Source organism: Poecilia formosa, unplaced genomic scaffold (assembly GCF_000485575.1).
Source record: "Poecilia formosa unplaced genomic scaffold, Poecilia_formosa-5.1.2 Scaffold228, whole genome shotgun sequence".
NCBI classification, from domain to species: Eukaryota; Metazoa; Chordata; class Actinopteri; order Cyprinodontiformes; family Poeciliidae; genus Poecilia; species Poecilia formosa.
This window is the reverse complement of record NW_006800167.1, coordinates 1,020,799-1,037,316: the sequence shown is the minus strand read 5'-3', so window position 1 is coordinate 1,037,316 and position 16,518 is coordinate 1,020,799. Positions and strand designations below refer to the sequence as shown.

Genomic DNA, 16,518 nt, shown 5'->3' with positions numbered 1-16,518 from the left:
AAACTAGTCCAGATATTTAGAAAATTACATTTATAGTAATATAGTCTTTTTTTCCCCCTTTTGGTCTATTACTAGAAACTTCAATAAGCTTGAAGCCACCAGGACGCGCTCCATGTAGCAACCAAAAGAGGAACCGCAGCCAGGGGGCGGCAACATGGCGGTGACAGCGGCTGCAGAGAGGAGAAGCGCATCCAAAAGATTCGCACACACACACACGCACTCAGCTTTGTGTTCACAGCGCAGGTCAGTCAGCTTGCTTAACCTGCTGGTACCAACAACACACTCCCTTAGCCGAACTCTCCAGAGTGAATTTCTCCCAACAGGAAGAGGCTTCTTTTGCGGTTTTGCCTCTGTTTTCTCCTTGCTTCTCAAGTGTCTTTCTCTCTCTCTCTTTTTTTTCCTTCTTCTTCTTAACGCTCTTAACCAGTAATTAAACACAACACGAAGAGACGGGGGAGAGCCTTTATCAGTGTTTCATTAAAACCTCAGGGTTGGCGTGGAAATGACAAGCGAGAAGCCGGTGGCAATGCCGGGCTCGCTGTCGCTCTCGGACCGTCAGCCCGCTCCAGGTCACGGGCATCGCAGAGCTGCGGTCCCCGCTGCTGCCACCGGGAAGCCAATGATGATGTCCGGCTCAGGTTCAGTGGTCCTCCCGGCAGGCATGATCAACCCTGCGGTTCCTATCCGGAATATCAAGATGAAATTTGCTGTTCTTATTGGACTCATCCAGGTCGGCGAGGTTTCCAACCGGGATATTGTGGAGACGGTGCTCAATCTGGTAAGTACCCCTGAAAATTATCTCCTGTATGACTGGACATTATCGCTCAAATCCACACCTGGAATTATTTCTGAAAGCAGCGTTCACGTATTATTGCGTATCATTTTTGACATATGGCCTGTGAAAATAAGGACTTGTTTGCAGTACAAATGGCTTGACATTTGCGAGAGAATCTTCAACGTGAATATTACAGTCACTCATTTAAACGGTAGCCTGTTGGAGGAAAACTGAATATAGCAAAGTAATTAATGAAGTTTTTAACTTTAGAAAAGTCCAGGAATTTACGTGCACTTGTTTCAGTGAGGAGTTTAAATCCAATGGTCACTTAAGATTTCAGTGTTGTGGTCATGATAAGGACATGCATCTGCTGCTTGTGGTTGTGACAAAAGCATATTGAGGGATCAAGATATGATTGTCACAGTACTCCAGATCAGGCAAGTCCATAACTGCTGTAACACTTGTGATAGGCAGAGGCTGGTATGAAATTCTTGGGGTACAATAACCTAAGTTAAAAAATTTAAAATGCAAGCAACTCCACCTTAACATTGTAATCAATTTAGCTATACTACTGTTATCTGTACATTTGTACATTTTTTTTTATTTTGAGACCTAAATATGGTTGTAGTTTCCAGTAGCTTATTACACAGAATCTTGTGCAATAATTACAAGAAATCTTTTTTTTTTTTTTTTTTAAGTTTCCTCTTTAGCTAAGCATAAGTCTAACAAGTTTATATTGACTGGTTAGTCAGGTTATCTGCTCCAGACACTGTTAATTCAAGATTGATAGCTGGCTCTCCCATCGTTTCTACACTACAACATCTGTTTTTCTTTTAAGATCTAAAAACATTTACAAGAAGAAGAAGCCGAATTCTGTTATTCTTGGGAGCAAGCAAAGCTTTTAAATCCAGGTAATCATAAATGTGCGTCTTAGTAAATTTGGCTATTGTTGAAAAGGTAATTTATCTTAGTAATTCAATTTAACAAGTGAAACTCATAGACAACCAAAGTAAGGTATTTCCAGTATTTATTTAGGTTAAAACTGATTCTTGTCACTTACAGCTAATGCAAACCCCAAAACTCTGTTTTTTAGAAAAGGTTCATATTACGTGGATTTGGGATTTTTTACTTGCTAATATCAGCCTGCTGGACAGTTTGTCCATGTGCAGTACAGTGTGTACAGTACTTCGTTGGGACTTCTTCTACTTGGACGTAATTCGAGCAATATGTGGTGTGGCACGGAAATGATCAACCAGACGTCTTCTTTCAGCCAGCTGACTGGCAGTGGAAAGCAAACAGTTTTACTCTGTGGAGCACATAGAAAAACCCCCAATCAATCTGGGACTTTCTCTGGAATTTTATTATAATCACTTAAAACTGTAAAAAGACTGCTGGAAAATTTGAGTGGTTTTGGAACTGTAACTCAAGCCCCTCTCATCAGAGTACAATTATTAATCAAATTTCTCATAATTCAGCTTTTTGACACCAAATTAGATTATGATGGATTAAAATCTGAAACTTTTATACTGAAGTCATTTTATTGTTTATTTAAAATTAAATAAAACCAGTTTCCAGCTCGTGCTTTGACCATCTGCAGCAGCTCTACAGTCTGTTTGCAATAGTTGGCCTCTCCTTGTTAGCACACCAGAGATTAATTACAACCTGTTCTAGCTCAACAGAGACCCACTTTGTGGAGCAGAACAAATTGTAGCCCTTGGCATGTTCAGACATGAGAGCTATTCTGCAGGAGCTGGAGTCGCTGACACCTTGGCCCTTCTCACTTTGCTGTGCTGTTTTCAAAGAAAATCACACTCTGTTGTATGATAATTCTGATTTTCTTTTTACTCCAACCTGATGGCCGTGACATGATTGCACATTCATTTTTCATAATTTTCTGCTTGATGAATTTACTCTGTGATTGACTTTGTGTTCATGCATTTTTTTTTTTAAGTTCTTTGTGCTCACTCTTCAATACAACACTAGATTTTAGCACTAGAGCGATCTATTCAAACTTTTTTTAAAAAAAAGTTTTCTATCAAACCAGTTTGAAACTTTTAAATGACAGATTTAATTAAGAGAGTATTGAAGCTCAGTTGTCTTTCATTTGTAGATACCAGTTCAATTAGATTATGTCTGGTAAGAAAAGATTGACGTCAGTCCAAGCAATGAAAGATTTAGTGCAATGATCGTAACACCAGATTATAGTTGTTATTCTATCTGCCTTTTTATCTAAATTACATCAGAATTTCTGCATCACACATTTATCTTCAAAAAAGCTGGGATGCAAAGACAATTTTGTTGAATTCTTTGAGTATATATATATGTATTTATATATATATATTTGTTTGTTTTATTTTTTTGCATACAAATTGAGATCAAATTTCAAATTTGTCTGAAGATTCTGAGATTTATGCTATAATTCTCATCAGGGATCCTGAATCATCATGTTCAAAGTCAATTTCATTCCTATATTGGTAAGATTGGGCTTTTAAGAGTGTGTAGCCTTTACTCACCATTTTCTGTGACCGTCTTACATAATATAGAGTTTACTTGAATATTATGTCAAATCATTTAGCTTTTTAATATCAACCAAAAACATAACTATTCGAGATTTTACTGCCATCTTTGAATTATCACACTGCGTCTGTAGGCTATTTTGCTTCTCTGCCAGTCTTTTAGTTTCAATGTAAACCATAAAAAAAGTCACAAATAAAAGCTATGAATAAACAAATGTCCATGTCCATGAGGATTTTCTCAAGTACAAACAACCACAAGGCAGCAAAACTCATGTTGAAATTTGTGAGTGGAATTCATTACATTCATATCAAGTAAAGCATTTAGTCTATATAAATGTTTTTGAAAGGATGTGTGCATACCACAAACAGGATAATTTGATGTTTTATTTAACAAATAAACCGTCTCATTAAAAGACACAGAAGTCGCAAATATTATTGATAGAAAGAGTTGTTTTTTTATTTATTGTGGCATTTTATTTATAATACAGCTTCTTGAAAAATAAATGTTTTAATTGTAAGTAATGGTATAATTTTTATTCCATATTTATCGATGGAGGCACAAGTTAAGTCTTTCAGTGTAGCTGTGCTGTTCCGACTGCAGCTTTTATATATATTTTTTTGATGTTTTGATGCAATATTTGCAATTGTGTTTATGATTTAAGGTCATAGTAAATAACTTCAAAAATGGCTGTAGTCGTTTGTGGAATTGAAATAGTTTTCTCTGATTATATTCCACTTGGTTACATGTTAACAACTATATTGGACATGTTCCAGCTGAGATCGATCGAGTCTGTGCATATTAGACAAATAGCATGGCGATACCAAGAAAGGCTCGTTTCTGTATGTGTTCGAGTGGCTATAAGCTATGATTCGCACTCTGCTCCTCCTGAGTCAGTTACACACTCTGATCAATATTGGATCAATATGTTCTTTTACAGATTTATAAATACAAGTTTTTCTTCTGAATTCCCCTCTCTAATGGGAACTGTTTTGGATTATGCCACAGGCTCTATTTGTGATCTTCACTGTTTTACGTTTCTCCGTTTGGCCATGTTTTGGCATTTCCGGTAGGGCTAAGGGGACACAGTTTGCTGTGACATGAACCACGCCGCTGAGCTTGGCATGTTGTTGCAACTTTGAGACACATTATATGAAGCAATTAAATAGATGTTTCATTAATTGAAAACACGAGCCTCATGTCTTGTTGTTATGCTGTAGCTCTTTGCATTCGTCCACCCGTGTAGAGCAGGTTAATAAAAGATGGTGATGTACCTACATGGAACAATTGAGTGTCGTTCCAATGTTGTCGTTGTACCGCCTGTTGTAGTTTGTTCATGCTAAATGCCCTAATAATGAGTTAGATTCTACGTTAGTTAGGAATAGCAGTGTGTACATCAACACGTTCTTTTCTCGTTGAGCCTTTTTATTCATTCCCATTCAGAACACTTACATTGGAAGGGGGGGAGGTGTACGATATGCAAACACTGTGCTTCCTCAGTTGAGTTTATTCAGTTTGAAGCCATTCAGTTTCCCCCAATCACATTTTCCTTTCCTCTGATCTACTTCATGATAATCTTCTTAGGATTTGAGAGAAAATTGAAATTCTGACGCTGTGCAAATTTGTTTGTTTTAAAAGTAATTTCCTTCAGCTGTCAATTGGCTCAGCGACATGACGATAATGCATTTTCTTGTCCTCAGTCAAGGACAAGGTAAGGGATTGCACTTTTTTATTTTTTGCCCTGTCTGCAAATATTCTGTGTCTCTCTGAACATCCAAGATCAAGTGCATTTCAGTAGTAGTTTTATCTAAATGTTCTTTAATTCAGATCAAATTAAAAACGGCCAAACGCATTTTGATCTCACTGCTCATATGCTATGCAGTTTATTAGGTTGTTGTCAGTAGTTTAATCAAGTTTACCTTGAGTTTCAAAGCTCGGATATATTACTTATATTGAAGTGTAGATAAATTGTCTGTCAACCTGATTACATCAGCAAAAATATAGCTTCTGGGTACAGAATCTTTTGATTTAAGGATAACCATCAGTGCCTTTAGGAAATGCCGAAGAGTGAGGTCAGATGACTTTGCGAAAGCTGTAAGTCTGTTATCTTTGTTTTTCCCTTTGGTCTCGCTCCTTTCTTGCTATTCTCATTCGTTCTGCTCACTCATGCGTTCCTACCCCAGAGAGATGCCAATAGTATATTATTTGGCTGCTGCCTAAATTAGTGTCATGGCTCATCCCAGGAAGCATCTCCCAGCTCAGTGGGGGAATGTTGCTAAGAGAACAACTAACTCCTGGTTGTGGGAACTTTATGGGTTAAGACTTTTTTTTTTTTTAGTTTCTTGATAGAAATATGCTGAAGCTCAGAATGATGAAATATGTGAAAAGTCTTGCTGAAAGAGATGACAATAATATAGACTGACTTAAAGATAACAGTGAGAATTGCATTTTTTATCTTTCTGCTTGATGTTTTGCATTTAAACCATTTATTCATAATGATTTTAGAATCTTCCCTTTTATCTGCATTTTTAATATTTGGTTGAAGTATTTCCAAAAGCCCCTCTTCTGTTTTCTATCAAAGGATAGTCGGAGCATATGGGAGTCTTTTCAACAAAAAGTATACTTGATTTATCAAAGCTCTTTTTGAGACATTAAAACAGATTTTTAAAGAAAAGAATCACTAAGGCAAATGCAGTGGCAAGTATTCTTAAACTGGCATCATACTGTTTACCTGTAATGTATTCGGGCATATTAAAAACGTAGGAAAACGTGATATGCAATGACAATAAATCATAATTCTGACAAACAACTTCTTAGCTAAACATGGTTAATCTTTCTGCTTTGTTTTTTTTATTTTTCCTAAGCCCAGAGGACAGGTAATCTAACAGTTTATTCCAAAAGAAAATGAAACTCTTCATTTCTATGTCAACAACATAGTTTTTGGCAATGATGCACTGCAGTTGTAGTTTTAAGTTCTTTAACAGAACAGTTTAAATAGGTTCCTATGAAATCAGGTTTATTATTAGTTGTTTTTTTTTCTCCTAATTTAACTTTTTCCCATATTCCATTATTTTAGCTTTTATTTTTCTGAATTTCACTTCTACCATTCTAACTACAGTGGCTCCCAGCTTATGTGCTTCAGTATTCATGGATGCACCTGTTTGCAGATTTTTCTGTGGAACGTAGGTCCAAATTATTTCTGAAAAAATGCACCTTTTAGAAAGTTGAAATACCTAGGTGCTATGTGCTGACATTTGCAAAGCCATCCCAGGAGCGGTATCTATTTTCCTTGGCCCTGATTGGCTGTACACCCAGGAGTGGAAATGTGGAAGGCTGCTGCAATTTCTGTGTGTAAACTATGAAAATAGGCATTTATAGTGATTTTTTGAGGCAATCTCTAGTATTCGTGGACTTCAGCTATTCATGGGCAACTGTGGTCTTTGTGAATACACTTAATCTAATAAATCTAAATTAAACTTAATCTAATATTAAATTCACTAACTTTAAACAACTAGTGTAATTCTTCACATACAAATGCTTTTGTATCATTTAGATTTAGATTCTAGCTGACCAGATGCAAAAAAACAACAAAATTACAACTTTTGATATTTCACAAAACAAAGTGTTAAAAAGGTTTATAAGTGTTTTTAATAATCTATAATTAGTGTCTGATAATTATCTGTTTCACATGGCTAAGTATAATGGTTTTTAAATGGATGTAATTAGAAGTGGTCAGAAAACGACCCAAAAAGTGATGAAAGTGTTTTTTTGTTGTTGTTTTTGAACTTTGAATTTTTTTTTGTTTGTTTGTTTGTTTGTTAAATAAAAAAATTCGAACATCCAACAGTGTGTTAAATTAAAGCTGATTACAGGCAGGCGAAAATGTTGTTTTCGCCTGCCTGTGGGTCGGGGAAGAGAAACGCTAAACCTGTCAACAAAAATATGCAAGATTGTTCAGAAAATTGTTAATAATAATGTGGCCGACTGGTATAATTTGGCTGTGTAAATAGAATTTGGCTAAACCTGAGGCTACATACCATGTGTTGTCCTCCCCGTAGGCGTGAGGCCCTCTATGCTCATTTCTATGGAGATGAGCTACATCTTAGATCATGCAAACCTAATTCATATTGCTTTATGCAGCAGATAGACAGCACTGCAGCAGGGCGTTTCCATCACTGTAGAGACTGAACGCAAGCAAAGACAGTCTGACAACTTCACACCTCTGGTGTAGATAACATCTCTGGCTATGTCACGATAACGGTATGTTTATAGAAATATAAACAGTTCCATTATTATTTGTGATTAGTAAATGTGTGAATTTTATAATTGACTGAAAAAAGGTACATGTAAAATATGGGGAAACTATAATATTTATACTGAAGCCAAACAAATATATTGAATGTTGCAGGGATTGCTTTTGTCAAATGAAAATGTAGATATGGAAGTAAATTTCCTTTATACTGTTTTTAGGATAACAATGTTCTGTTCTCAGTCATTCCACTTTTTTGGGGGGTCACTGATGAGGAAACACAAATCAGAAATGTTTACAGAGAAGTCTGTTTGAAATGGTTGATGCATTAATTTTGAGCTCTTTCTGATTTATCCACTGGATCATTAAAATTGCAAGTTTCCATGTACATTTGCCTTTTTATTGCTCAAGGTTGGTGCAGTTTGTCAGTGAAAAGCCAGCAAAAAGGATTATACTTATTTATTGTACTTTAATTGGTTGAACGTAAAATACTTGACTTCTGCTTTTGTGTCGTGATTCCGCCTGCCTGTATCCTCTCCAGTCTAGAAGACTCATTGCATTTCTGAAAAGCTAATAGAGCACACAAGAGAACAATTCAGCAAACGGTTCGTCTGTACAAAGATCGGAATTTAATCGCAACAGTTTTAAATGGAAAGCATTTCAGGGGTTCAAAATGAATGTTTAAGGTTGCAAACTTTGTTCTTTATGGAACATTGGATGCAATATGTTAAACATGGACACGGAACAGCAAAGGATCAGCAATAGGCTTTAGGATTTATCTACAAAATGGAAAATGTTGTTTTGTTTATTGTGTGCAAAAATGCGATCACACTGCTCTGCTACATGGCATCACTTTCATAGTGGATTCTCAGCAAAAAAGGCAGAACATTTGTTCTTCCTGTGTCAGAACACATGCAAAAGAAGAAAGCCAACTCAACTGGTGCACCGTGAGGCATGAGGTCCATATTAAAGGAAGTGACAGATTTATCCTCCTCTCTGGCACATGAGCCACTAGGCAGTTAATGATGTGTGCTGTGAATACAGATTTCTGCATTATTCCTGACAAAGCAGGCATTGTTGATAGCATGATTCTGCTATGAATATGTTTTCATTTACACTTCGGTCCCTGTAGTTTTTGCGTGCTATTCCTTCTTTGCCTGCCTGTGCTTTATATCAGTGGATGTTAAAGGACATCCGAGTTCATCCCGTTTCGGCTACCTATTGAAATCAAGTGAGGGCTTTAGTGTTTATAATTAAGCATAAATTCTCAAATTTATTCGCTGCAGCACAGCTGGGATGTTTCTGTTTCTTGCTGATACTGAAGGCTATGTTCTCTTTAAGAGTGTGATCATGCACATACTTAATGTAGCTGAAATAGGAGGGAGATAATGAAGGGTTTAGTAAGAGTTGGGGATTTGGATTACAATTAATACTGAGATATCAGCTTGATAAATGAAGATACCGTTTATACGTCCCATCTCCCTTGACACATTCCACCAGGACACTTATTTTTGTCACTTAGCATCTGTTCATTTTTCCATTATTGGAATTTAATATGGAAAATCCATCTTTTTGCTTATCAAATATATTCTCAACTGCAGAGTAAATGACTTACCTTTATCTCATCTAAAGAATCTTATCAACCAAGGTAAACACCCATTTTTTAATTTAAAATATACAGACACTGTGTTCTGTCTACTCGATGAGTTCATCTTGGAAAAAAAAAACAACAATTGGTTAAATATATTTGCCAGATGGTTTCTTACACAGAGCCATCTGTGTAGTCTGTGTAGAAAACCACAAGAAAAAGGACATGTAAGGCATGTGGATAAAAAATATATCCCCATCTTCCTTAACTGGCGGTCTTCAAAATGACGTGAACAAATAAGAGCCTGTCCAAAATACAAATCATGCAAAGACTATACTTGAAGAGGGTAACACTATTTTTCCAGAAAATATTTGTTTGTTGTCTCCAAGCTAAGTAATACACTAACTTTTATCGGATTAGGATACCACAGACTCATCTGTGGCACAAACTGGTATCCATATTTAGCTGAATGCCTTTCCTGATGACTGCCAGTGTGAATTATCAAGAATTTTGCCCCTGAATCTGAATCTTATCCATACACCACGGCAATTTGTTTTCTTTACTGTTTGTTGAATTGCTTACTGTTTAATCATTTAGCATTAACTAGACAATAAAAATACAATCATAGTACTATTGATTGTTTTGGGAAAGCATCCAGTCTTGAATAAAACCAAAGCATAAAGAGAGGATTGTAGGAAATATTTACCGTATTTTCCGCACTATAAGGCGCACCTAAAAACCTTCAATTTCCTCAAAAGCCGACAGTGCGCCTTATAATCCGGTGCGCTTTATATATGGACCAATATTGAGCCACAACAGGTCTAGCAACTACGGTTAGCAGTCGTCGATTTCATTTTCACCCGTAGAAGAAGAAGCGTGCGGTGCATGCTGGGATAGTTGTCAGAACGCTGGTTTGTTATCTATTAATAACGTTTGACTGACCTATCTACCCACTGAGTGTCTAGAATCAGGTTGTCTGGAGGTCATTTAGTGCCACGTTCTCCACGAACATGCTGTGCGCGAACGGAGAAGGGTGACCATCGTCCGGCCACGCCCCTGTCCAGTTGCGGAAGGCTCTCCTCGCTGACCGGAGTCAGACTGTTTTGTTGACATTCGCTTTAGTGCCGCCCCATCTAGTGGATGCATTATGTAACTCCAGCCTCTACTGTAGCGTCTATTCTATGCGCCTTATAATTTGGTGCGCCTTATAGTGCGGAAAATATGGTATATATTTCTTTTGTTTACAACTTCACCTTCCTTTCTCATTGAGGTTCCTAGCAGAAGCCTTCAGGGACTGCAATGGATCCAGAACTTTGCTCCTGAAATCCAGATGAGTGCGCAGAAACATTAACACTCACAACCTACCCCAAACTCACTCCATTGGTTTTCTGTTGCTGCTCGGGCCGAGTAGATCTCCTTGTCATCTGACGGCGCATTTACAGAAATGTTTCGCCCCCCCGTCGACACATTTCTCACCCCACAAACCTGTACATCTTCCCTTTACTTGAGTCGGTCGCCTCCTTCCCACCAGCACAAAACTCACCAGTATGGGCAATTGAGCACACCATGCTGCTGGCCTTTGGCTGTGGAATGCTCTCTCTAACACGTTGAGGAGCAAAGCGGCCTGCAGACAGTTTTAAACATAGTTAAATGGAACATTTGTTGGTTCCTTTAACATTATGCTTTGAAATGTTTCCTTTTTTTATAAAGTTATGAAGTCGACTTTAGCTAAAATTATCATTATTATCAGAGATTTTGATTTTAATCAAATATTAACCGATATGAGGGAGTTTAGCTCTACAGAGAAGGGAGAAAGTGTGATTCCTGATAATGTAATCTGGGTATGATATATGTAGCCTTGGTGTACGCTGCAGAGCTCATCTCCTATGTTGCTTTGAGGATTCAGTCCTGGCCGTGTCTTGTCCCTACAAGCGTACTGAAGCCGATTTTCAAGCAATGTTTAGATGTGTGTCCCTGGCTAATGCTATTACTTGTGAGAGCTGGACTGCTTTGAAAGAAACATCTGGATGGAGAGCCTCACTGTTTCCTTGGAGTCTGAGGCAGAGACAGATTACTGCTGTACCATTTGGTTGATAATGATTCAGCATGGAATTAGATGCTCTATATGGAACAGCTTGGCTAGTGTGATAGTCTTATTGCAGCTGCTAAAATGAATACAGGGTTTTAGGAGTGGCTGTGAAGATTTCTAAGTCCATGTATCACAAGTTTGATAAAATAAGCTCTGATAAATGTTTCAACACTTTATCACATTCCCTGCTGCTGGGCAGAAAATTCACACTGCATCAGACTCATACTTAATGCTTATGCATAAGTTTTGAAAGTCAACACAGCTGTTAAAATTTCAGATTTTTGAAACGTAAACACTTTTATTAAAATCAATAAAACCTTTTTTTCATATTTAGTGTAACTGAACTAAAAACCAATTTTAGCTAAAATTGTGTGATTTGGCCGTTTTTACCCACTTCTTACAAATATTCTTCAAGTCATATTGTGAGGATATCTCCTGTTCAAAGCCTTCCACAGGTACCAACAGGTTTTCTGTTGAATTTTTGTTCTATATCTGACTTAGCTGATCCATGACCTTAGTTTTCTACTTACAAAGCAAGTTCTTTGTACTTCGTTCTTGAGAGAAAATAACCGTCATCATCTCTATCTGTCGCCTGAAAGGTCTGAGTCACAACTGATATTTTGAAGTCTTCAACTCCTACTTCCAGAGAGATGTTATGAAAATAGGCCAACACTGGGGTTAAGAGTTTTTACCAGTCTCTTTTGTTCTCTGTGTGCAGTTCAGTACTTGTTCTCCATCCATGGCCAGGCCCAACACATTGTTCAGAGGAAACTCCTACAACTACTTATATTTTGCTGTTTATTGATGAGTTTTGCTGAGCCACATAATGCTGTTGCTGTTTTTTTCACTCTTACCCTGACTGACACCTTTGTGAAATGAGATCTTGGATTTTTTTTTTTCTCACCAATGAAAAAATGCAAAAGAGTAACTGTCAAAAAAATCCACAGTAAGTATTCTGCTTGATCTAACCTTTGCCCTTGGTACATTTGTTCATAGCGTTTTTGTTAGCAGGTTCTGGAATGTAGCTTATATATCAGGTGTGACTGTAGAGGAGTTTCACTTTAACTTTCTGTATTGATAACATTCAATGTTTTTGGCAAACCAAACTGAGTCAGACTGTAAGAGCCCATGTAAGTACTTTGAGCTGCTCTCTTTCTCTTATATTTACCCACCAATGCCAGATAGTTTCTGGATGTGCTCAATCATTTGTATCATTCTCTATCATTCTTTTAAGCTTGCTGAATATCGTAAGGTATCTTTGTAAGATACCTTCCTTTGTAAAATGACTTACCAGGATGAAACAGTGGCTTTGTGGCACTGTTTGGTCAGGGATCAGACATAATCATTGCCAATGTGATCCATATAAGAAATAACCTTTTTTCCACCAAGAGATATTCCAAACTTTGAACTCTGCAGACAAAAGCTGAATTGGATATCTTTATTCATACTTGTATTTAATCTAATCTTGATTGTTTTAAGAGTCCTTTCATGTGTCTAATGGATCTTGGCGATCTCCAGACAGTACAGAATGCAGCTGTCTCTTTCTTGTGGAGTTTAACCACAAGAAAGAGACAGCACATTACTCCAGTTTTAGTCTCTTTGGATTGGCTGCTGTTGTCCTCACTTTTAGAGCCCCGTGCAGACAAGCTCCAGCTTATTTCTCCACATCACAGTTTACAATCTGGTCAATGGGTGTTAATGGTTTCAGGAATGATATAAGAGGGAAAAAAAATCTTAGAGTGATAGCCCCAAGTTGTTGAATTTGTTGCTTCATGCTTGACACTGTATTTATTCTTTGAGTCTTTTAAGACTTATTTATTCAGACAAGCTTTTTAGCTACATTTGGGTTGTCTGATATTTTCTTTGCTCTTGTGTATGCCATTCTATTTCTACCATTTATGAATTTCTGTTTCATGCAAATATTTTATAGTAAAGCAAATATAAGGGAAAAGTGTAATATAACACTATGCAGAAGTTATTGACCTATGCGATGTACTATTTAGATATAAAGTTTACTTATTTACTTCTAGGACAGATGCAATTCATTTACAGTTAATCAGATTTTCTGTCACTAATGGCAGGTGTGTACGGTACTCAAGGAGAAAGGCGGTTCAACAAACTATTAGTTAAAAGGTCAAGGTATATATAAAGGTTATGCCCTTTTTTCCCCTTTTTTTCCAAGTACATTCTATATAATATTATGACAAATCAAAGGTGGCAAAAGGTTTGTTCTATTCTCATTTTTGACATCACAATAACCTAGCACTAAACGTAAGATTTTATGCCTGCACTTGACTTTCTATAATCTCTCAATATATATAATATATATCAATACATATAGAAGTCTTGTGTACATATTGGAAAAACTTAAAAACTAAAATGCCATCTGTTAAAACCTACAATTGTTGACAGCATCCTGCACTGACCGTCAATTTGCAAGTCTTTACATGTTGACCATCTGGCCCTCAAACACATTCATGAAATTGTCCATATTCCCACAGTGACCTAGATGGAATATTTATATTGAAGAAGTTAATTACATTTCAACATGCAGATTACAGCACTTACTGTGCTGCCATTTCCATTCAAATTGCTATTTCAAGTAGAGCAGTCCACATGACTTGTGCAGCTATGCCTTTTCAGAAGAGGATTAAAATCCGAAGTGAGGAGAATTGCTCTGTATCCCAAGTGTATGATTTTGGAAGTAGTGTATTTTTGGCATCACAGTCATTTTTTAGCTCACAATTCTGTATAGCACAGTTTAAAAAAAAAAAAAGACTGAACTTCTGGGTTCGTGTACAGAATACAGTGTAAAATGTGTTTTGCTGGTGTCTCAGTGGTATAGGGAGCTAATGAGTTTGTCATTGAGTACTGCTGCTGATTTTCAGTCTCAGCAGGACTAAAATTGCTTGCAGTAGATGTCATCCAGTGGAACTGTGTCAGTATGTTTAAACTGGATGGCTGAGTTGATTGGAAACTAACAACCTTGTTTTGCAGAGATGGAATTGCAATTGGCAGATAAATTGAGCATTATCGTTTATCCATCACTCTCTACATATGCACAGTGCTGTTGAATATGAAGTGTAATTGACTATGAACATCCATCACATTTTAACAGATTGTACAGGTGTGACAGGTAATGCCTTTTCCTAGTAATTCAAAAATGAACTAGATGTAGTTACACTTTGAATGATATTTGTCAAGCATTTGTTTTTGTTTATTTTGATGTTCATGGCTCACAACTAATGGAAATCCAAATCCCCCATCCAACTGCAAAAAGGATTTTAAATACAGAAATCCTGTCATTCTGGGAGTCTGTCCATGTGCCTTTATGGTATATGTACTCACTTCTCGGTTGGGGACTCTTTTTGCATGAATTCTTGTGTCAGTACAGCATGGCATGGCAGTGACTAGCCTGTGGCTCTGCAGGGGTGTCAGTAAGTCTTTTTCCTCTTAAGAATACCTCACACATTCTTTATAGGGCTTTGATTAGGATACTTTTCTGGTCAATCATGCACATTGATACCAAGTTGCCAGAAAGAGAGAGGGAATTTACAACCACAACTGAAAATGTATTTAATGACCAACAGCACCAATTCAAGAACATTTGCATAAGCATTATTGTACAAAAAATAAGATTCATCCAAAAAGTTGCACAATACAATGACTTAAACCTCTGGAAATGAAGAAAAATGAAAGCTGGGAGACGGCCAATGGTCTGCATACGGCCAACAGCTCACAGTGGAGGTGTCCAACACCCAGCAATCTTGCTCATGTTTTTTCCCCCCCATTTTCTAAGCATTGCTTGATCCTGAAAACAAAACCAGCTGACCAAGCCGAGATTCTCAATGTGCTGTAATGGCAAGAAGACCGTTGTCAAATTAGGCGTTACACTGTGGTGGTCCCAATGTGTTCTTATTCCATAATCCCCCCATTTAGTGTGAGCACACAGCCCATGATGCTTCTGTCAGTGCTCAAATACTGTAGTAGTAGATTACCGTTTTGCTCTGTGTGCCTTTGACTTGCTAGTTGCCAACATTGCTGGGAGCCAAAACTGTCTCCTGAGTTTCTGCTAGTGCACTCTGGGTATAAAAACTAGACTATTCCATATAAATCGTTGACAACATTTGGTTTTGAAAAATTTTCAATTACTTCTTTAGTTATTGTAGATTAATCATTGCAGCTCCAATGGGCAGGTGCAATCCTGAGCATTTTCATTTAATCTCAGGATTGCACTTATATTTGGCTCTGCTTGTTTGTGCAGCTTTTTCAACCATGTCTTCCTTCTACCTAACTTTACATTGATATGTTTGGAAAGAGCACTTTGAATGGCTTTATTCTGAAGGTGATTGCCTGAGTATTGTCAAGTTAATGTTGGCCTTCCTCCCGACAGGATGGAGTATAACATGGCCAATAACATACACACTTGGTAATAAAAAGATTTTATTTTCTTATGTTGCATTATAGTTTCTTGTAGTCTATATATACATAAAAATAAACAGTAATAAACACTGGAAATAAATCACCGTGTATTGCAGACATGAATTATGGGTTTCTCTCTTTTTTTTCCCTAGCATTTTTTGCAGCATGTGTGTTTTGTGTTTTTCTTGTTAAGATTCATGTGGCCAGCAGTGGATGATGCAAGCCTCTTTAAACTTTGGAGAAATCAGTGTTAAGCCACGTGAGACATAGGCCTCATTTCACCTGGGTGAATGTGACTAGTCTGAAATATTTTATAAATGGGTTCAAATTTCTAGACAGAACGAAATACTTTATTCAAGTCTGAAATCTGTGCAAATATTTTCATAATGTATTATGTTTGATCAAAAAACAAATCAGTTTTCTGTAACTTCAAATACGCAGCGTCTGTTTTACATTACCTGCTGACTGTTTGACTATCTGTCTCTGACACAAACATATTTTTTACACTTTCAGATAATGAGAGTGTGCACACTGTTTTAAATAATTGCTTGCACAGTGTGGTAGTTTTCTTTTTTTTTTCTTATAGTAAAAAGTTGCGAGACGGGCAGGTGGTGGAGGATGATGTGGAGAAAAAAGTTGTCTTCGTTGCTGTTTATTCACAAAATGTCTTCGTCAAGAGAGCAGCTTTTTGGCTCACTGAATTTGAAACACTAATCACAGCAGTTGAATATAAAATTAGCCTCCAAATAACAAATACTAAAACTCAATTAAATGAAATGGGTTCACAATAAAACAAATTAAAATAAACTGTATCTTATGAAAAACAGGTGCCAAAAAATATTCAGCCTGCGTACTTCTAACTTAATCGATAAGATCTATTC

At 37.0% G+C, this 16,518-nt stretch overlaps 1 protein-coding gene across 1 annotated transcript in view; it reads left to right on the top strand.

Annotated features, from left to right (window-relative positions):
- Window positions 1-207: 207 nt before the first annotated feature.
- LOC103149466 (neurobeachin-like) overlaps window positions 208-16,518 on the top strand; it is a 218,122-nt gene continuing 201,811 nt past the window's right edge. Inside the window, exon 1 of the mRNA XM_016679957.1 lies at window positions 208-778. Within this exon, the coding sequence (XP_016535443.1) occupies window positions 503-778 (276 nt within the window). The 5' untranslated portion in view covers window positions 208-502. The remainder of the gene's footprint in view (window positions 779-16,518) is intronic.